Source organism: Podarcis vaucheri (genome assembly GCF_965113315.1).
Source record: "Podarcis vaucheri genome assembly, chromosome: 5".
Lineage (NCBI taxonomy): Eukaryota > Metazoa > Chordata > Lepidosauria > Squamata > Lacertidae > Podarcis > Podarcis vaucheri.
In genome coordinates this window covers 63,544,604-63,567,836 of record NC_138763.1, presented here as the reverse complement: position 1 = coordinate 63,567,836, position 23,233 = coordinate 63,544,604, and the positions used below count along the sequence as shown (strand labels likewise).

Genomic DNA, 23,233 nt, shown 5'->3' with positions numbered 1-23,233 from the left:
GCGGATCTTTCGGAGCGAGCGCTCCGTTAGCGGGCTGCCCTGCGGCCCCCGACTTTTAACCAGGTTTACTCAGGTCCACTGATTTCCATAGGACTTACTTTTAGGTATGTATGTAAAACTGGGGCTGCGCTAGCGGTCCCCCTCTCCCGCCAAGAACCTCATTTTTACATCGGATTGACAAACTAAATATACACTTTCTGGTTAGCTAAAAAACTTAGGTCCATCTCCCTATACAGTATATATCCAAATATCAGTTCAAACACAGGGATTGATGTTCCTTGCCCAAAGAGGGCGATTCTTACACTCTGGGACATCTAGGCTACCCTCCTACACGCACCCGGAGTTCAGTGCGTTACCTCGGAGCAAGTGCCTCTGAACGCATTGGCGCGTCCTCCTGCGTAGGATTGCGCTACTGCAGGACTCGCTAGCTGGATTCGAGGAAACGCGTCTTTAAAGACCGCAGGCTTAAGTAGCCATTAATGGGTTGACGTGTATGTCGAGAAGCGAGATCCGCCAAGGGAAATCAGGCCTGAAGCCTCCTCCTGCTTTGTCCGTTTCTGAACGCACAGCCCACTCCAACGAAACCGAAGCGGCGTGGCTTTCGGATCCCTGACTCTGGCACCGGGGAAGCGAAGCCTCACCGTTTGCTCGGAGCGCGCTTCCAAGGGCGCGTCAGGCTGCTTTTACGCACCTTTGGAGTCAGAAACTACCCGCTCTGCCGCAACGCGATCAGGCGGACTGACTGCTAGGGATCGGGGCGTTGAGGGCTCGGGGTACTTGCTAACCTGCTGGTAGCGGAAAGTCCTCATTTTCGGATTTTAAAAGTGTGTCTAAGCGGGGAAGTTTATTTCAATAGTTTTCATACCCGGATCAGAAAATAAAAACGCAAGGGTCTTTCAGATCCGGGGTCCCCTTAACGCCAGGACACTGAACTTCACGCTCTTGATCTTGCCCCTCCCCTTTGAATTTCAACTCGCCCCAAGGCACAGAAAACTCCGAAAAACGGACGGCTGTCGCCGCGCTCTACTTCCTACACGTGGGTTTCAACTTCTGATCGTTTGGTAGCGCCTTCCAGGCTCCCCAGCTCCCGTTTTCTAACCCGATCCTACGCACGTTTGCTGGAAAAAACCAGCCCAATACTGATCCATGGGACTCCTTCCAAGCAAGAGGGCACCTCCCCTGCAAAGATCCTCCGCCGCCCCACCCACGCCCCCTTGGCCCGCCACAGACACGCGTTCGTGCAGCTGTTCACAACGCTTACCTTGTGGTCCCCCATGCAGACATTTGGTCCAATATGGTCGTACACCACTTGCTTCTCATCGTTTTCTGACTAGGGTAAAAACATAAAAAGAAGCTCATAGTTCGGAGAGGCTTTGCACCGAGAATGCAAAGTCGCAGGTATGTAAATGCACACAGCAGCCGAGGGGAGCAGCTACACACATCGACATCCGGGAATAAGGGCCGTTAAAATCAATAGATCTCACTGACAAGGAAATGTATTCAGAGTCCGTGTACCGTTGCGCCCCCCCCCTTAAATGTTACTTCTTTAGGCACAGATGGGGAAAGCCAGCTGGGTGAATGCCAACTTCACATATATGCAAAGAATTGCAAGATCTGCTCCCAGGCATTATTAACTCACAACACATGCCTGTCTAGGAACACAATAATTCTTACCTTACTTAGGCAACAGGCCTAGACCCACTTACTCAAGAGTAAACCTCACAGAATTGGCTGTGACTTAATTCTCAGTAGACACGTGAGACTGCACTGTTAAATCTTGAAATGTGAGTAAACTGCATTTGGAAAAAATTCAAAATGCAGCCACTGTAATTCTGATGTCTTTAGCCGGGAAGGTCTCCTTTTATTAGATCGTCATTGCACTGCAAGCAATTCCTACATTCTCATTCTGTATCCCTGTTGTTGTGTTACTAGTACATAGCCAAAGCCCAGCATATTTAAATGCCACTTATTTCAGTGAGGACAATGAACGCAAGTTAACTCCCGTCAAAAACAGGCCTTAAAAATGCTCAGCTTTGGCTTTATCAGGTCAGTAGTCAGAAACAAACCTTCAAGGATGCAGCCACCAATAGTGTTCTAGAAGGAGTGTTAACAGATTTGAAGCTGTCCTCAATTGCTACTGTGGGTCCAAATATTAAAGGGAGCACCAACCTGCTCAAAGAGAGCCAGGCAACCATCCTATGTGTTCAGTCTTTAGAGGTGCATCATGTCTTGAGTGGATGAAAAGTGAGGGCCTACTTTGTGATGGCACCCTGACTGTGGAATACCCCCCAGAGGAAGGTAAGCCTAGTGTCGACACTGTACTCTTTTCAGTGCCAAGTTAAAACCAGGCATTTTAGATTATATATCTTTACTTGTTTGTTCTTTTTATTGTAGCTTTGTTTCTTTTATTGTGGCTTTGTCTTCACAATGAGTTTTTTATTTTGTTTTGGTAATTTTAAAGTTTGTTTGCCTGCTGCCCTGAAGTCTTTTTTGAACAAAGAATAGTATGTATATTTGTGTGTATATAAAAACAAACTTTCTGGTTTACACTGGCCAATTAATTAACCAGTTAATTAAAAAAAAAAAAAAACCCTGTATTTTAATGCAGGGGACTCTGCTTCTGCATTAATGAAGACTGGTTTCTCTTAGCTAGCTACCGAAGGCTGTAATCTGACATACAACCAGTGGGATTCCCTACAGCAGGAATGGTGAATCTGTAGCTTTCCAGATGTTGGACTCTAATTCCTATCAGCTTCAGTCAATGTGATTATGGGATGATGAAAGTTGTGGTCCAGCAACAGTTTCCTCCATTCCTGTACTGTAATCTTTGGGTTGTAAGGCTGAAATCCTTACCTGCTTTCCTGGGAATAAACCCCATTGAACTTAATGGGATTTAGTTCTGAGCAGGCACGGGCAGACTCATGTTTTAACTCATAGACACCTCAGTTCCTAATCACATTTATGGAGCAGGAAATCACAACTAAATGCAACTTCTAGGCCGGTTTTAAATTGGGGGTGTTCTACACAATACTTCAGTTGACATCCTTAGGCTACTCCCAAGCTGAAGGTACTTGTCAGTCTTCACAGTTCTTAAACTCCTATTTTTCAAATCCACAATTAAATGCCTTAATCGATTAGGGACACTGATAAAGTGATTAATGCTTTCAGCTCTAATCCTATTACCAGATTTGGTATCAACCCTGTTTAGATCTAATTAGGGTCTTCTGTTGCACAGAATTGGAAACACTGGGGAAGGGAAATGGATTTAACCCCCCCCCACGTGGTCTTTTATGAAATATATTTTCTCCTCCATCAGATATATCAATAGTAAACATAGTATGTTTGGGATTCCCTATGATTTCAATGGAACTGGCTTTCAACCAGATCTACTTAGGAATGAAAGCTGGAAACACCCGAATCAATGGGAGTCTTGCTATTTATTTAAATGGATTTTTGGATTTTTACATAAAAAACTGCCTCTCAAAATGAGAGGTGAATGAACAATATCCCCACCGCTTGATTTATTTCTACTCTGTTCTTCCCTGGCACTTTATTCCCTTTATCCTCCTCTCTTCAAACAAATAATGAAATCGACACAGCTTTTGCTACTGCATCGACTATTACATCGACCAACGCTGACCATCTTCTTTGTTTATCTAGCATAATGACCCTGCTAAAGCAATCACTTAAGAGGGAGGTAGAGAGACTGGCTCTGACTTGCAATTTCTCAGGCTGGTTAAACTGCGAGATAATTAAATCTGGAGCCCACACCCTTCTCCCCAGATCTTTCATACATACATACATGCAACCGCAGCTGTGCTTGCAAATAGTTTGCCATCCTCATTTATTTCTGATGAAAAACAGTCAAGCTTTCCCTCATCTGTAATCAGTCAAGTTTGACTGGGCAAGAACTTTATATATAAACAGCCGCATTTGGGACTATAAAGTTAAAACTGAATTATCTTTAATGCAGTAAGAAAACTTAAGGTCATATTTGCTTTCTAGCATGCTTGCCTGGGAATCTATCTCTGTATCTATCCACACACACACACACACACACCCTCCCTAACCTTCTGCATTGTATGCATGAACACTTTCCAATATTTCAAGTTCATAATGCCACCGCCATCGGAAGTGGAGATACATTCATCAAAAGCGACTTGATAATTTACAAAGGCAGCGTCAAATTGTGGATTTTCGAGTGCATAATCTTTAGACAGATAAACAAATTACAGCAGCGCACAAGCAGAAACACGCTCCACTCAGCTGAGCATTCATTACGCCATGCTCTCAGGCAGTTCTGTGACTCTCGAACAGCGGGCAACCTTTGGTGTGTTAGGGCTCAGCAAGCATAAAATAACATGCTGGGGAGGTAACCGACCGTGGCATGATAAATGAGGTTGTGCTAAAGCTGTTTACAGCCCCATGTCTGTACAATCTGTAAGGAGCCTACTGCATGGAGCCTGGTGTTTTGGGCTCCCTGCTAATTTGGGCACAGCTAGAAGCCCTATGCAAACAAAGGAGCCCAAATCTGCAAGAGTTAAACTTGCTTTTTGGATGTGGTGGGGAGAAACACTGTGTGAGGCTCAACTAAGTTTTACTCAGACCCATTGAAAGCAATGGCCCTATCTTACTCATGTTTGGTAATTTTTTTTTTTTTTGGGGGGGGAGTCTATTCTTAGCTGAATACCACCCATTCTTCTACATACTTCTACATTCATACGGCACTTTAAAAACTAGCGGAGCGCCTTACAATTTTGCTTGTCCCCATAAATCGACTGGGGATGTAGGTGACTATTATTCCCATTATACAGATAAGAGAACTGAGGCCAGGGGATAGTGACAACCCAGTGGCTTGTTCTGGCAGGACTCCTGTGCAATTAACAGCTATCTTACCCACCTTGCAGAAGTTTAGCAGGTGTAACTTTCACCAGATGCCCTGAAAATCTCTGTGTTAAAATTTCTGCCTTGCCTGCAGGCACTTTGAAGGCACTGAAGCAGCACCAGAGTAAGGTTTCCACCGTACTTAATCCGACATCGCAAAATTAGCTGCCAGTCGAAAAACCCCCAGATTTGTGTTGCTGGGTTAAACTAGCAGCTGTAGTTACACAGGAGAGCCACAGCACCTTTGGGACTCATGGCTGCCACATTAATCCGCAGATATCACATAGCATATCTTGGGAGTTCTCAGGTGTTAAATAAATGTAGCTTTTAGAGTACCGGTGTCTTCTAAATGCTTGGTCAGTGGATTGGAAGAAACAATCCTGCATATGCTTCCACTGAAAAATGTATTATTTTATTTTCAGCACGTTTTAATTCACAATATTTATTTTGCTTAGTGGTCCAACAAGATAGGCCACCATTGTTCTCACTCTACAGATGGGAGAATTTAGGCTGGAGATGACACCCGAAGCTGCACAGTGAGTGACATGGGTGGGGTTTGATTCCAAAGTTTGTTATTATTTATTATATTTTTATGGTCTTTGTCCAACCAGTGTTCTCAGGGGGGGTATCCAAAGAATAAAAAACATAATACAACTCTCTAACTCACCGTTCCATTACAAAATTGTAGCAATATAGAAATCACAGTGACAGCCAACCATCTCTTTAAGTCTACAATGGCCAGCTGGAAAAACATACATCTTTAACTGTGAGAGTCAACAGTATGATGCAGCAGAAGCAGAAAAAAAAGCTAATGCAATTCTAGGTTGTATCAATGGAAGTATACTGTCAAGATAAGGGAGGACATAGTAACACTGTATTCTGCCTTGGTCAGACCACATTTGGGAGTACTGTGTACAGTTCTGGCCGCTATGGTTTAAGAAGGTTATTGGCAAGCTGGAACATGTGCAGAGGAGGGCGGCCAAGATGACAAAGGGTCTGGAAAGCAAGCCTTATGAGGAATGGTTGAGGGAGCTGGAGATTTTTTAGCTTGGAGAAGACTTAAGAGGTGATACGACAGCCAACTTCAAATATCTGAAGGAATGTCACACAGAAGATGGAGCAAGCTGGATTCCTGCTGTCCCATACCCGAACCAATGGATTCAAATGACTAAAGGAGATTCTGATTAAGCATTTGGAAGAACTTTCTGATTTTAAGAGCTGTTAAACCATGGGATGGGCTACATAGGAAAGTGGCAGATTCTCCATCACTGGAAGCTTTTAAGCAGGTTGGCGGGCCAGTTGTCAGGGACTGTTTCCCGCATCTGACACTGGAGGTGAAACATAGCCATCATGGCTAGTCATTGTTTGATATCCTTCTCTATGAATTTGTCTAATCCTCTTATATAGCGGAAGTGAGTTCCATAGTTTAACTATGCACTGTGTGAATAAGTACTTTCTTTTACCTGCCCTGAATCTTCCAACATTCACCCCATTGGATGTCTATGAGATTAGTGTTATGAGAGAGGGAGAAAAACTTTCCCATCCCCTTTTCTTTCATGCCATGCATAAATTCTTATAAACTTTTACCCTGTTACTGAGTGGGGAAAACATATCACCAATGGGAGGAAGTGCCATAATCGGGAACCTAAGATCGGGTAAGCATAATTGCTCCCCGTCTTGTTAGCTGGCTGTTGTGTATAGTTTGGCCAGGTCCCCCAGGATATGCCTTCATATGTTTACAGCAGTAGCAAGGATGGAGAAGCGCTCAGAAAAGAATAATGGGAGGGCATCTGGGCTGTGTTCCTAGTCTTGTCAAATCAGGCCCATGAATGGGACGGTGAAATGAAGGAAATTTCCTGGAAGTCCCAGTTCATTAGAATGCAGTGCAACCTCATTTGTTCGAATAGCCTAGGGGACGTTCAAAACATTTGGATAATATGTGGGAGTGCTATGTACATTGGATTGCACTGATGTGGAATTATATAGAGTGTACACCATGAATGGATTCAGATAAGGAGACCTGGATAGCCCAAGATAAGTTAAGAACGTCCTAAATGACAAAAAGATTTAAAAGCAGGCAGGGCGGAGGAGCACACCCTACTCTCTATCTTTTTAAAATCTCGGGTCATTCCCCCCTCCCTTGGAGCACAATCCCAGGGTTTGCGTTCTGTGGTTCTGTCCACATCCTTAGACACAGCTTGACCCCCTAACTAAACATGGTGACTTGCCACAGATCCTGTGGCAAATAACCTTGGAATAAGGAGCTAAATGCTTAGCAAACAACTAACAGCCCAATGGAAGTGACTTTTGTAAGCTATCTTGAAAAGTTCTGGATGGAGCATACAAGGTAGGTGAAATGATTAGTACACCAGTATCTGATAATCACTGGATTTTTGCTAAGGATGGCTGAGAATCCAAGGAGCGTAAGCCTTGTATATCCAATGCTGCTGTTCCACTTGCACAGTGGGATTTTCACTGAACGCCCAGTTGTTCTGAGCTTTCAATAATAGATCCTGATCTCCAAAATATGAGGGCTGGAAACTTGTTCAAAAATGAAACCATATGCCACCATATTTTCTAGCAGGTTCGAGGCACTGCTCAATAGCCAAAAGCAGGGGTCAGCAACCTAAGGCCCATGGGCCTGAGGAGGTCATTTGACTGGCCCACGAGCCGCCCATGAACTGAGCTACCCGCAAGACAAACCTTGCTGACCCCTGATCAAGAGAGTCCTACACTTTCAAGTCAGCCCTTACCTTTAGAATCAGCTCTTTGGCAGAATGTGACATTAGGATCCTGTCACACCAAGCTGGGCATCTAGTGTTCATATACTGCATTCCCTGGCTACAATCTTCACTGTACGGATAGCTGTGGGGACAGGAAAACACCAAACTCAAATGCAACATCTGTTAGCAAAAACTCACAAGTTTTACCAAGCAAATTTAAGTAACAAAACCAAATACAGGTACTTTTTCTTTCCATGCTCACTTCTAATTTCTTGCAGGTGTCTCCCCTCCCGGTTTGTAAGTGTATTGCATTGCAATTTGTTGAATTGTTTTATTTTTAAAACTTCATTATGAAAGCCACCTTGGGAAGTTGATTAAACAAAATAGAAGTACCTTAAAATAAACAAATAGAAGTGCTTTTAAATAAATAAGCAGTACAGCGAGATTATTTTTGTTTGTTTAGGGAATGATGTTAAGTCACGTGCTTAGTACATTTGTGTGAAAAGTAAAAACACTGGAAAGATGCATTTTGAAAAACAACAATAAATAGATAAGTATTTTTTAAGAGTTGAAATCTATTCTGCTTATTGCTAGATTGGGGGAAAAATGGGATTATAGAGGTCTTCAAGATGAAGGTTTTAAAATAAGATTTGTGGGATTGAAACAAAATGCTTTCATGCTTGAAGAGAAACTTATTTACCATCCTACTTGGCGTGATATTATGAAACTGAGATGCATAGCTCTCCACCAAATGGGTTTACAAGCTACACTGCCATTAAAAAGATTAGCCGTGGCAAACAGCCAGCTAAAGTATACTGAATGTATTGGAACAAACCAGTGAACTCAGTACCTTTTCCACCTCATCAAACCTAACAAGACTCATTTTCAAAACATATTATGAGAATTCAATTTGCTGCTTCACTGCCATACAGAAGTACAGCTTATTTCTGAGTGTCCAGGGGAGGCGTTGATGATGTAATATTCTTGCGAGCAGAAGCTTTGTCTGCAATTTAAGGGCTGACTTTTGCAGGCAACCTATTAATGTAGCTCTCCTTTTAAGTTGTGCATGAACCTGACATAACAAAGACTACTTTTATATTAGAGAAGTTGTGCGAATCAATCATATTCTGTATTGTTCACCCCTTAATTTTCACAGTATTAACTCCCTGAGGTTGCAAGCGTTAAAACTTCACGCTGAGCATATACAGCTACCATGAAGCCCTAAACCAGTTTATATGTACATATATCCAGTATATATACCCAGTGTTATTCACGTTTCCTTAAATGAGCACTGCTTTTAGAGCAGAGACTCCCAGCACTTCAACCGGCTCTGACCACACACGGAAGTCTTATGGCCATTATTAACAGTAGACTTAAGAAATAAAAACACAGCTATGTTTGACTTTGACAAGCTGAGAGCAAAGGTTTACATAGGCGTTTTTGGACTTCCTATTACTGTGGTACTGTCCTGGACCTCACCCAGCTTGTCCTCACCCATCCTGATTGGCTCCATGGCTTGTTGGTCTCCAAAGATGCACACTTGCAACAGTCCTGACACATCCAGGGTAGCCATGGTTTTCTCATGGGTATTCTGGATAAATTGCTGCCCTCCAAAATTCATAACTGGGAAATGGTGAGTTTTATGTGGTTCCCTAGTAGGGAAGAGGGATCATGGGTCCATGGTAGAACGCTTGCTTTGCATGAAGGTCTCAGATTCAACCCCTGAGATCTCCAATTAAAATGACCAGATAGAGGAGATGATGTCAGGGGCTCGGCCTACACTTGAGTAGGACCCTGGCAGAGACACATGCCCGACTGGCATGTTCTCTCCCTCCTGGTCGATCGTTTGGGAGCTTCAAAAGCTTTCTTCAGCCCGAACATCACAGCGACTGATGCCAACTGACACCGGCACACTTAGGGATCCGCAGAGTTGCGCATCATGCATAACAGACCTCAGCATCTCAGCATTTTGGCTAATCTACATTATTTATATATAAACACACATGGAGCACTGCAACATGGCTCCCTCTCTCTCTAGCATCAGACAGCAAAGAGAAAAAGAACAAAGGACAATAGTCCCAACTTCGCAGAACACAGTAACGCAAACATCCTGTCTCCGTCACTTCCCACTCTGTGGAGTCAAAACACACACCGTCATGTGATAGACAAAAATCCCATGACTGCAACCATGAAGCAGGAATTCTAACATATGAAAGTGCAGCTGCTAAAACTGCACTAGCTGTACATCCAGTGTATTTTCACAAATTGTCCAATCTGCTATAAAACTTATTCCTCTGTTTCTGTGTTTTGCTGATAACAGCTGAGGAAGCAATGAACAAGGTCTCTTACAAGAGAGTAAATTTTAGTGGTTGTGAGACAGCCTGGACGAGGAAGTCAGTTCCCCACCCTCCCCATCATGCCCATATCCTCCCTAGGGTTGTCCTACATATATCTTAGTTATGTGTACACATAAAAGCCTTCTTCCAGTATAAAACAAACACTTGGCTGCTTTTGCACATCATGGTAAACCATGGCTCCCATTTCAAGTGGGCGCAACAGACCATGATCTCTGGCCTAGTGTTACATATGAATTGGAGACTGTGGTTGGATTCACTGCAAGCAAATCATGGTATGAAGCCAAGGTTTGTTATTGGCTTACCAACTGTGGTTTATCTGAAGAGAAACAAACCATGGCCTCAGGTTTAGAAGTAATGCGAAGCCAGGAGTTGTAGTTTGATACTCTGCTAGGTGAGGAGCAAAGTGGGAGAGATCTCTGCATTCATGGCAAACCATGGTTTACTGTGATGAGATGACCTGGTTCCGCTTCAAGAGGTTCAAAGCAATAAGAATTCTGGAAGAGCCCAGGTTTGTAACAAATCTAGGCAAATATCTGAATGCTGGCATTTGGTACCATGGACAAACAAGACACCCAATTAAAGAAAACAGTTTCCTAACCGAAAGGTTCATTTCACAACTTGGCAACTCCCATTAGGGTACTTTCTGAGAAAAGTCAAATGACTTGGGCTTTATTGTTGTCTTGCACAAAAACTGCAGGACCTTTGAAGGTCCATATTGTGCTGTCAAATGCCAATTTTGAACTTCAGCATTCCACTGCTCTTCAGAGAGGAAGATGGCAAAAGAGCAACAAAAGAACCCCAAAAGAGCAAAAAGAGGAAGATGGCTGCATGACTAGCCCTTTTATAGGGTCTATTAGGGTCATGCCCCTCTACCTGGTCACATACACAGGGAGGATGTTCCAGAACAGGTATGACAGGAAGTCCTCCCTGTCTGGAGCAATATTCCCCTGTGTGTCCACTCTAGGAAACAGGAAATGTTGTATTTGACTGCTTCAGTGAATGATATATCCCACAAAAACTACTGGAGATTTATACAGCTTGGAATTTGAAGATACAGCAGTATATCCCAATGTGGTTTATCAAACGGGATGATACATTTTAAGCTTTATTTACTTGATGTACCAAAAGAATTCTGATTTCACTTCTGCAGTGAGAAGTACTTCTGCAGGGTCAACATCTGATGTAATGCCTGGTATAATGGACACACAACATGCACCCAGGATTCTGTGACTATAAGAAAATATCTGCTGTGCTTGAATTGCATTAATGAAGTCCAAATTGCTAACTCCAAAACAATTGGAGGAGCTGGAAAAAAGGAATAATGAGATATTCACCCTGATTCAAAGGAGATGCCACATTCTCTGCAATTTTTTCGAATCTTTTTGGACTCTGTGCACATCAGAGACCTTTGGAGTTTGACCAGGACTGAAATGTACCTCCATTTAAAATCACGGGATGGTTTGCTATTGAGTTCAGTGGAAGGTGACTTTCACCTATTGTCAACAATCCTGTGGCCAGTTACATGTGGATAACTTACTTTCAGAAGGAAACGATAGGTTTCTAACTTGGCCTGCAACCAAGTCATAATCTATTTTAGTTTAGTGCAACCCCCTTGCCCCCAAACAGATGTACTTTTAGATTTCAGGGAAGACTTTTGTGTGCAGATTCTAAAGGGATTCTGTAATACTGTCACCTTCTAATCTTCCTAGGATCATGGATTGCCATGGACAGCTGCAGGGTATACATGCTATGCATTCTTCATAAGCGAGGTCCTGATTTTGTCTTAAGGTAACCAGGATGCTTGTTAATACTTCATTTGATAGGATTGTGCGGCAAATGTGGAAAAAAGCCCTTTAAGAATAAGCATAGCTAGCTGTCCATAGCTAGACACCCAGTAAATATTTCCCACGGGTTACAGTACTAATTAATATTACTATATCTGCAGAGCCTCAAGTACAAAAAACCCCAAAGCAAAACAGTCTGTTGATGCAATCAGCTTAGTTTATTTGAAACATCTCTCTTAGGCAATGGCTATAATTAATGAGCCTTCATCATGTGCTCATGCTTTGCATCAGGTCAAGCTATAAGATACACTTCTGTTGGAATTAAATTGACCAATCTGTACTGACCAAAATGCTAATATTTCTGATCCCCTGTTAGCTAACTGGCCACGATGTGTATTTCATTTGAGCAAAATCAGGAGGGCAAACAAGGCTTGCAAACATAAGAGTTAAAGTACAATGAGTTAAACAGCTGCCGCTTGCAAATAGTAGAACACCACCATGGTGACCAAGCTAACAATCAGAGTCAAAGGTCACAATAAAAGAGGTGTGTATGTGTGTGTCAGCCAGGCAATTTGGCAGCAAAGGGTAAGGAGGATAAATAGGTCCCGAATCATTGTTTCACATAGGGTTACATACAAAAAAACAAAACAAGGTAGAATTATTCCAAGTACAGTAGTAGTTTTTATAGGCCTGTATAGACCATTTGTTATGTTGCAATGAGCCTGCACAATTGCCTCTTGCTGCATTAGCTATTTCTAGTAATATGGATGCAATGGAATGTTTCCATTTAGGGAAAAGATGACTAAGAACTTCCTTTTTGCTGCAAGATGGTGGGTCCTTATCCTCTTCTTGGTACATAAAATCTGCTCATATCCACACCACACACTCGTGAATTGCCTGGGTGACGGTGTCAACCTCAATGAATGTTAATGTCAATAATGCCTTTCCTGGATCCTCTGAGGGCATGTTTAGTTAGTTGTAATGGCCATAAAGGTTGGAACAATAAATACCAACTATAGTATATTTAGCCTGCTTAGACAGGAATAACAGAAATTAGTATGGCAATATCTTCAACTTTGGGTCCACAAACATTGCTGCCCTACAACTCCCATCGTCTCTGACCACTGGCTACGCTGGCTGTGGATGATGGGAGTTGTAGTCCACAGCATCCAAAGTGCCACAGATTCTCCAGTCCTGTTCTAAGTGTACCAACACAGAAAATTAGGTTTACTTAAACCTTTTATGCTAGAAATAAGCACTTTACTAATCTAATATTGTGGAAGAAATGGATAGAGCCATTCTACAAGTCTCTACAAGTCAGCCCTGAGTGCTCACTGGAAGGACAGATTGTGAAGCTGAGGCTCCAATACTTTGGCCACCCCATGAGAAGAGAAGATTCCTTGGAAAAGACCCTGGTGTTGGGAAAGATGGAGGGCACAAGGAGAAGGGGACGACAGAGGATGAGATGGTTGGACAGTGTTCTCAAAGCTACCAGCATGAGTCTGATCAAACTGCGGGAGGCAGTGGAAGACAGGAGTGCCTGGCGTGCTCTGGTCCATGGGGTCACAAAGAGTCGCACACGACTAAACGACTAAACAACAACAACAACAACAAGTCAACTTAACCATTTCTTGGCTGTTCATCATAGCCATTTTTTAAAAACCTCTCCAACATTGCATCTGGAGTTATTGTAAGATTTCCTCCTACAGTGAGAGAGTTCTTGCAAAACCTGGACTCTGACAGTGCTGACAGGGGAAGTTTCCACACAGAGAAACCAAGGAGAAGAAAATAAAACAGCAGTTGTTTAATAACCTCATGCTATCACCAGTAACACGCGGAGACTAAATACAGCACCCAGGTTATGACAGCCCTATTCAGACACTCATAATGGGCCTTAAATAAACAGGCAAGGAGAGGGGAACATGCATGAGTGCTCTACATCTGCCCTTTCTTCCCCATTGGTCTTTGCATCTTCAAGGATGACTTGTCTACAGCAAGGAAGCATCCTTGCTGTAGACAAGTCCATTGTGGAGGCCTCTGTGCATTTTGGAACCCTGATTTTCCTTGGGGGTGCAGTTAAGAGTGCTTCTGCATGATGAATGCCTGAACAATGCTACTGAGAAAGGCAAATGTGTCCGTCCGTCTCCCCCCCACCCCAATCAGGAAAGAAAGGACATTGCCGTATTTCAGAATGACCTTGCTTTACGCTGCTCAGTGCAGTGCCGAGAAAAGAAGAAATGTGACGGAATAAAGTCCAAATTCTTTGGAAGGAGGGGACAATAGGAAAATAAGCCAGTTCTCTCTACAGAATAGGTCCACAGAATATACTTCTGCTAGGAAGCTAGAAAGAAATCCAGACGGAAAATGCCACAGCTATGAATGAGATTTGACCTGTCATTCTTGCTTAGATGTGTCAAAGCAAAGAAATTGTCAGCGTTGGGTGGGGGTGAGGGGGTGTCTGCTGAAGGAAGGGGTTTATGTGGAATTCACAAAGAGAAGAGAAGATATCTAAGACATGAACATATGTCCAACCAGTAAATTACATGACAGCCTAATGCAATGACAAACAAGAACAGGTCACTTTTAAGAGAATGATTAATACACGAGATTACTGTGCATGCACACTTATCTGAAAGCAAACCTTGTAGCTGGGTGTGAACCCCTGGCAAGTCAGCTCCTATCTCTGCCATACAACAGCTACAAGAATAATTATAATAATTAATAGAGAGAGGTGATAAAGTTAACAATTGCCCACCTGTATCATGGCAAACCACAATGTCCTTATTTCGTTTTTCACACCTACCACCTTTCCATAGTGATTACAGTCTACCAAAGACCTATTTTCAGCTTACCCAGAGCTTGCTGTTTGTTTAATGTCAGGGTGTCAGGTGACTGACAGAACCTACAGCGCTCAAAAGAATTAGAGTCAGTTTCTCGCCGCTAGTACAGCAGAAAACAAGAGTGTGTTTAAAATGAACGGGCCTCACCATTTGCTATATAAAAGACTACCCCCCCCACACAACCCCAACCCTGAGGTCCACCAGAGGGATGACTTTTCAGGTGTCAGTGCTCACCAATAAATCAGAAGTGGGCTGTGCTGGTCCTTGTGCCGGCAGGCATTCAATTGGGGCAGAGACAGGACTTGGCTAATAAACACATCTATCTTCTCTGTCAGTTAATGCCAACTCTTAGTGGCTTGGTTTGCATATACTGCTAAGCCATGCTTTATTAACTGCCTAGCAGCTTAACTATAGTTTGTTTACTGCCAACAAACCACGATCTTAAACCATGGTCTGCCATTGGTTTATGAAACTTGCTTTCCTTTAACAAGTGTTACGTGCAAACCCAGAACTCACCCTTAACCATGGTTGCCCACCCCAACCAAGACGTTTACCAAGCTATAAAGTCATAACTAGAAAACATGCCAAACCTTGGAAAAACCTTGTCTGATTGTCTGTGGGACCAATCGCGGTTAACATTTGCTTTGTTAATAAAATCATGAGCTAAGCAAACCATAGCATAGTTAGTGTTATGTGTGAAGCAGGCCATTGAAAAAGAGAAAATATCATCCACACAGGTGGTTAAGTACCTCTTGAAGGTCAGAAACATACACATGGCTCCAGTAGACAACATTCAGTAATTAACATCACATATTTTCACCATTAAGATAACAGTGAAAATATGGCCATGGGAGAATACTGGGGGAGTGCGAAGCTTCACTCTTGGTTCATGTGGGTTAATCAATAAATGCCCGATAGACATCTCCTGTGTGTCCTTCTCAACTCAATTCTGTCTGAGAATGTGACTAGGAGTCCTCTCTGCAGAAACCATTTAAAACCATTGTCCTTGAGAGCAGGTGCAGCACTAGGAGGTCTGTTCAGTTCTGTTTGCCTTGCTATGTAGTCTCTCATTTCTTTATGAAGAAGTAGAATCTACCAGGTGAGAGCTGGGAGGGTCCTCCAACTTTTGTGTGGCACAAGGGTTAAGACGCACCTCCGATGGAGGCTTTCTTCCACTTTTCCTCTCTGCTGTCTTTCTTTTGTGTGTTTGTTTTGTTTTCTCCTTTTTATATGTTTATTTATATTTGTTTGGCTCTTATTGTATGTTGAAAAGTTTCAATTAAAAAAAATGAACAAAAAATGAAGAAGCAGAGTCTAGAGATCCCAGCAAAGTCTCAAAATAATGGGTAGCTGTGTAAGGACTTGCCAGAAAGATGGCAAATTCATGTACGACATGAGCGGAAAGGCTAGCGCTTTGGGGGTTGGAAATCCTCTTGTTGCATCCTCAAATGAGGGCAATTTCCACAAGTGATCCTGAACTTCAATTTTGAATGTACATAAATCAAATTAAATATAGCACAATTGGTTAGAACATACATATGCCTTAACAACGATGGCTTTCTCTTTCCTTCTATATCTTATTTAAGTGCATTGGCAACCTTTAAGAAAGATGCAATTTCATTTGAGAAACATTTCTCAACTTGTGCTCCAATTTTGGGAGTGAAAACCAAGGTTCAAATGATCCAGGAGCAGAATAACATCTGGGCTGGATGTGAAGAATCCTTAAAGGTAAAGGTACCCTGCCCGTACGGGCCAGTCTTGACAGACTCTAGGGTTGTGCGCTCATCTCACTCTATAGGCCGGGAGCCAGCGCTGTCCGCAGACACTTCCGGGTCACGTGGCCAGCATGACGAAGCTGCTCTGGCGAGCCAGCGCAGCACACGGAAACGCCGTTTACCTTCCCACTAGGTAAGCGGTCCCTATTTATCTCCTTGCACCCGGGGGTGCTTTTGAACTGCTAGGTTGGCAGGCGCTGGGACCGAGCAACGGGAGCGCACCCCGCCGTGGGGATTCGAACCGCCGACCATGCGATTGGCAAGTCCTAGGCGCTGAGGTTTTACCCACAGTGCCACCCGCGTCCCGAAGAGTCCTTAGGTAGATGCTAATCTTGATCCACATAGCACCAAGCAGTTGCAGAGTCTCCAACCAATAGTATATCTTCTTGCAATCAAAATAAAAAAATTCCTTCCAGTAGCACCTTAAAGACCAACTAAGTTAGTTCTTGGTATGAGCTTTCGTGTGCATGCACACGAAAGCTCATACCAAGAACTAACTTAGTTGGTCTTTAAGGTGCTACTGGAAGGAATTTTTTTATTTTGACTATGGCAGACCAACACGGCTACCTATCTGTAACTTTTTGCAATCAAACAGCAACATTCTGGAAAGTTCAGATACAATTTTGATGGTTTTCCTGATGCAAAAGTTAACGGCCACTAGCACAGGGCTTACTTCATGTGTTAATTTAATTACTTGATTGTGTATTAATGACCATGAAGTTTTGCCTTAAGAACTGTTGATGAGACAGCTACAAATTACATATAATTTCCAAATTACTGTTAGAAAGTAAAAAAAAAGCGAAAAAGTTGAACATTGTGGTTAGCCTAAAAAGCATGGTTTCAATGATAACTAAAAATTAAAAGACAAGAACTGACTTTTTGTTGTGGTTTCCCTCCCACAATGAAGCTGTAACTTTTTTCAAATTACGTCTCCCAAACCTAAAAAGAGTGAGCACTTTGTACAACATCTTTGGAATTTGGACCACAGCAGTAAGAATAGATAGAGCCCAAAGTTAAGAGCTTTTGATGGTCATTGATTACAATACAGTTTATAATGTGCTTCACTTTTAAATTCTCCAGGAATGATAATGATACAACCCCTTTTTCCTCCTGAGAGCTAGAAACAGAAGAAAACTTTAAAAAATGAATTTCTTACATGCAGGCCTAGGGACCTGCAATTCCACCCCAGCCCCAAACAAATCCTAGTATTCAAATGCAATGTTCCATAAGAACAGACTTCTAGAAACATACTTCATTTCTGCTCCCTGTTAGATAATGATTCTCGACTAAAGTTTTTTCATTGCTAAGAAGGGTTAAAGATGTCAGTAACTATTTCAGCAGTCAACAGAAGAAGAAAGAAAGCACGGTATAACAAAAGCATCACTTTAGGATTCACAGTAGAAACAAACCAGTACAAATATGTAATAATATTACTACTGGGAAGCACAACATATATACTGTAGTTATGGACACTGTTTTCGGGGGATTTACAGGGGGTGGCAGCTGTTTCCAAAATCAGAGCAAGACTGTTGCACACAAGTACAGAATTTTTTCTTGTAAGCATAGTGAAGACTCTAAGCAGCAATAGGAAAACAAATGAACTCTACCGTTGCTCTGAGCTCCTATATTAGTACCTGAAAAACATAGACTCCCTCTCTGCCCTGATTTTTGTGGTGTTGGTCATTCTGCTAGTTTTGGAAAATAATATACATGTCTTATACAAAATAATTTGCACACCACCTTTTGGCCTTCAAAGTGCCCCTGGGGAAGTAAGTTCTAACAATATATAGTCCAGCATATTTTAAACCTTGAAATGCTGCATATGCAGCAATCGAGCCAAATTTCCATTGCAATTGTATACATGTCTACTCAAAAGGAAGCCCTATTGTGCTCAATGGGACTTACTCTGAGCGAAGTGTCTAGAGGACTGTAGCCTCAAAACCCTGTTGATTTTGCTGGGGCAAAGCTAAGCATGTGCTAAAGCCTGCTATCAAAACCAGCAGGTTTTAAAAGTGCTTCGATTGTGCTTATTGCATTTGAAGGATTATAGTAAAAATATCTTCTTTAAATTGCCTTAAACAACGTATAAAACTTGAATGCTAAACAGCAGCTCCCATACCAAGAAAATGAACGGATAACCTCAAAAGATTGCGAGTTGGGTTTTTTATGAATTAGTTTTGGGGGAGGCGAAAACACCCCAAACCCTCTCAAAACACTACTCTCCTTCCCTCTCCCATTGCTTGCCAAAAGTCTAGGCGCGCCATCGTCTTTTTTTATTCAGGTCCCAGCGTATTTACTGCCTCCTGTACCTAAACAAGTCATCTTGACTCTTCTTGTCAGACCACTGGCACTTCATCACAGCAGTGTCATGGCTTTCTGGCTCCAGGAGCACCACTAACACGGGAAAGCCAAATTCATCACGAGGGTGTGCAGTGTTCAAAGCTGTCACGCCTGCCCTGACGGATGACTTCTTGAGGGTAAGTGATATGAATTTACAGCTTGTATCGCATTCTTGAAACCAAAACGCAAGTCAGGGAGAATGCAACTTTCTTCAGGGTACATTTTCCGCCGCAAAGAAATTTAAGAGCGCTACCATTTCTGGATGGGGTGGCTGAGAATTCTCAAAGCACTCACCTCTTTTGCTCTGTTGGTTTATGTACCTGTGATCATTTTGTCAGCTGCTTTGAGCGTATTTAGAAGTGTCTTACAAATGTTTCAAATAAATAATGCCCCTTCCTTAGTTAGTAAGGCAAACCCGTTTACTGATGAAACCATACTTTATCCATCTTTAATGGCCAACGGAGGCAATTACAATGTGTTAAGAAGCAACTCAGTCATTGACACATTCTCTTTTCAGTTTAGTATTTCATTTACTTAGCTGGCAAAAGGATGTAGACTGACAAGGAACCAAAATACTCATTGCTTTGAAGCCCATTGAATTCAATGGGTCGTATTTCCAGGTAAGTGGGGTTAAGATTGCTGTCGCGATTCCTGCTCAGACCACCACAACAGAGGCTCTTATCTGAGAGGAAGGAGGAGAGCTTCCTCATCCAGAGCAGCTGTATCTTGGGGGAGGGAATTACTGACCTCTTTCAGCCTCTGTTCCCCTGACTTAACCCACCTCATGCCATCCTCCAGTTCCCCCTCCTTGTCCATCTCAGTCTGGCACTCTATGCCTGAGCCTGGTGACATCTCAGGACTCATGACAACTGCAGTCTTAATCTATGGTGCACACTTGCCTTACGTAAGAAATGCATTTCAGTCGCACTTCTTTCTTCTGCCCAGTAAAGGAAAGCCCTTAGAACAGGGGTAGGCAACCGAAGGCTCGGGGGTCGGATGCGGCCCAATCGCCTTCTCAATCCGGCCTGCGGACGGTCCGGGAATCAGCGTGTTTTTACACAAGTAGAATGTGTCCTTTTATTTAAACTGCATCTCTGGGTTATTTGTGGGTGTTTTTACATGAGTAGAAGGTGTGCTTTTATTTAAAATGCACCTCTGGGTTATTTGTGGGGCACAGGAATTCATTCATTTCCCCCCAAAAAATATAGTCCGGCCCCCGACAAGGTCTGAGGGATGGTGGACCGGCCCACGGCTGAAAAAGGTTGCTGACCCCTGCCTTAGAACATGGTGGCTCTTCCATGAACTTACGGGTTACTTGCCTTCCTCTGCATCCCAAAATATACTTGGCACACTTGATTCTCTTGGTACAGTTTGTTATGTAATCACTGTTTTACGGACCGTCCCCTGTTCGTGATTTATTCCTTTTTATATAGTTTGGACAGAGCCCTCTCATCCCATAATGTGAACAAACTCCGCACACTCTTGCCTTCAATTCCAAAAAAGCTTATGGTGACAAAGATGTTTCTTCATGGCGGATTATTCTGAACTATGCACCCAAGCTTTTTGCAGTGTCCATTCAATGTGGTCCTCATCAAAACACCATCCCATACCCTCCCACCTATTTACCATTTCTATGTTCCTGCTTTTATTTCCTGTTGTTTATAAAAAGGATTAATGCAACTTTTCCTCCCAGCTCCCCCAAACTCTGGAGTGGAGTTTGCATCTGATGAGCGAGTCTTCTCCTATTTGCAAGGGAGCGGGTGGCGCTGTGGTCTAAAGCACTGAGACTCTTGGGCTTGCCAATTGGAAGGTCAGCGGTTCGAATCTGTGCGACGGGGTGAGCTCCTGTTGCTCTGTCCCAGCTTCTGCCAACCTAGCAGTTTTTAGCATACTAGCGCGAGTAGATAAATAGGTACATAGGTACCACTGTGGCGGGAAGGTAAATGGTGTTTCTGTGTGCTCTGGCACTTGTCACCGTGTCCCGTTGCACCAGAAGCAGTTTAGTCATGCTGGCCACATGACCCGCAAAGCTGTCTGCAGACAAATGCCAGCTCCCTCTGCCTGAAGCGAGATGAGTGCCGCACCCCACAGTCAAGTCTGACTGGACTTCATTGTCCAGGGGTCCTTTACCTTTTTTTAGCTTCTCCTATTGGGAAGCTTTAAACAAAACAAAACAAGGCGCAAATCCCTCAGTCGGTATTTCTAAACAGCAGGTATCTGTTTTTGTCTCTTGAGATAAAACATGTACCTGCTTTCTTCCAACTTCATTTCTTCATTATTCTTAATGATATTTCTATGGGTGCTTTTTCACCCAAGCAGATGATGAGAACTAAGGAAGGACATAGGAAGAGGCTGCTGGATCAGGCCAATGACTCATCTAGTCCATCATCCTGCTCTCACAGTGGCCATCAGGTGCCTGTGGGTAACCCACCAGTGAGACTCAAGCACAAGACCACTGTCTCCCCGTCCCCTGAGGTTTCCAGCAACTGCATTCAGAAGCATTACTGCTTCCAATCCTGGCAGTGGTGTGTGCGTGTGTTGGGAATTACTATGGTAGGGATTGAGTAATGCACCCCTAACATAGGGGAAGAATGGAGGGTTGAAGGCACGCAAAGCGGCAAGAATCCTAGCTTGGTACTAATACAGGGCAAGTGGAGGTGGGGAAATCACAAGCACCAGGGGTCTGGGAAGGAGCAGAAGAATCAGAGCCTTAACATATGTGAAGCAGGGAGTGCACCTACAAGTTTATGCTTTGGGTGAGAGAGGCTGGCAGGAGTTCCAGTGTGTGGAGGGCAGAAGCCCAGTGAAGAGGCCTTTCTCATAGCATGTGTGTGAAAAGTATAAGGGTTTCATACCCCTAAAGCTGTCCCTTGTGTATTAAATCTACTTCTCTGAGGGTATACGGATACTTATCAAAATGGAAAGCAGCCTTGTGAAATTTATTAAGATGCACATTTTCACTACTGAAAGTTAGGCCATGCTAACTTAAGAAATAACAAACCTGTTCTTTAGGAAAAGCAAAGTCCTCTTTTATGTAGATAGTATACACCTAAATATACAATGAGAGCTAATGCTATTTGGCATACATCTTCTATCTCTTATACAAAGGCCCTGAAATAACAACTTTGGGCTGAAATGCTTTGAGCTATTAATAACAATTCATCAGCATAATTCGTTAACTTTCTTTTTGTTGGTTCCCTTAGCTGACTAATGATTATAACCACTCTTAACACCTTTAGAGATGGTTTCTTGTGTGCACCAGCACATGCATCCCATGTTTTTGACTACTCCACAATGAACATCATTTTTTAAAAACAACAACAACAACCGCATAACAGAAAACACTTAAAAATATAAGCCTGTCATTCATACAAATAATGGATTGCTTAAGTTCTCTTGCAAAATATCTATTATACGGAAATTGAGTTAACTGTTCTCCAAAAACAAGTTACAGATAAAATCTCTTCTATTTGGAAGTTAGGACAAATTTGGAAGGAGGGGGGATGTTGATAGGCAGAGATCTATTCAACACAAGGTGTTTAAGGGTACATTGTTACTTTTATAATCTTAAAGAACTACCAGTCTATTACAAATTACATTAAACTGAAGTAAAATTATAATCCTAACATTAAATCCTCTATTAATGTGCAATTGGCTCTGAATTCTCATTAAGCAAGAGTAATTACACCAAACATTTTCACTTCATTGCAAGAGTTCCACAGTTCACTCTTCAAGATTGGTGAAATATAGGTTATTTTTGCCCCCTTTAGGCAGGTATCATAGTAGAAACCTTTATTTCAGGGGGAAATCACATGCCTGTAGTTCTATAACAGTTGAACATAAACATGAGAAAATCCATGCTGGTAAGCAAATTTAAAGAAAGGAGAACTATAAGACTTTTAGATGATTAACAGTATCCATATAAAACATTCTGGCCTTAATCCAGAGAAAACTGAAACTGCAGGACTGGATACAGTTTCTTTTACATTCCCAACAACACTAACTTTACAATGAATGGCATTCTAGTTCTCACCAGATTTCCAAAGTGTGCTTAGAGTTAGGATGTTAATTAAATAAACCACTTGCATACATATATTACCTGGGAGGAAACGAAATGTCCAGTTCATATAATTTGTCTTTAAAGACTGACAGCTCTTTGTCAAATTCCAAAAGCTAATGGGGGAAAAAAAGAAACCAGAATTAAAACAAATAAACCCTTGTTTTCTTCAAAAAAGGTAATTGTTGAGTACATTTTAAGCTGCAATACTTACACCGTGATAGGTTTCAAGCTATTGTTAATGTTTTGCTTTATGATGCTGTTTTGTAATTTTAATATTTTATTGTACACTGATTTGGGCAATTGTCATGAAAAATGTAAATTTCAAAACAAAATAAATGAAGAAAGGAAAACATGATGCTGAATTAAAAGTATTGTGAACAGGTCCATTATTATTATTATTATTATTATTATTATTAGAAAAAGAAACAGCAATGAGGATTAAAAACACACAATATGAATTTCTTATGAAT

The 23,233-nt window shown here is 42.3% G+C and overlaps 1 protein-coding gene across 4 annotated transcripts in view; it reads right to left on the bottom strand.

Moving 5' to 3' along the window:
* The window catches only part of INPP5A (inositol polyphosphate-5-phosphatase A), a 235,039-nt gene that overhangs the window by 2,720 nt on the left and 209,086 nt on the right, over positions 1–23,233 (bottom strand). For all 4 annotated transcript variants that reach the window (XM_082225339.1, XM_082225341.1, XM_082225340.1 and 1 more), the window contains 3 exons: positions 22,803–22,876; positions 7,638–7,749; positions 1,262–1,330 (listed from right to left, as the gene is read on the bottom strand). In XM_082225339.1, the coding sequence (XP_082081465.1) occupies positions 1,262–1,330; positions 7,638–7,749; positions 22,803–22,876 (255 nt within the window). The remainder of the gene's footprint in view (positions 1–1,261; positions 1,331–7,637; positions 7,750–22,802; positions 22,877–23,233) is intronic.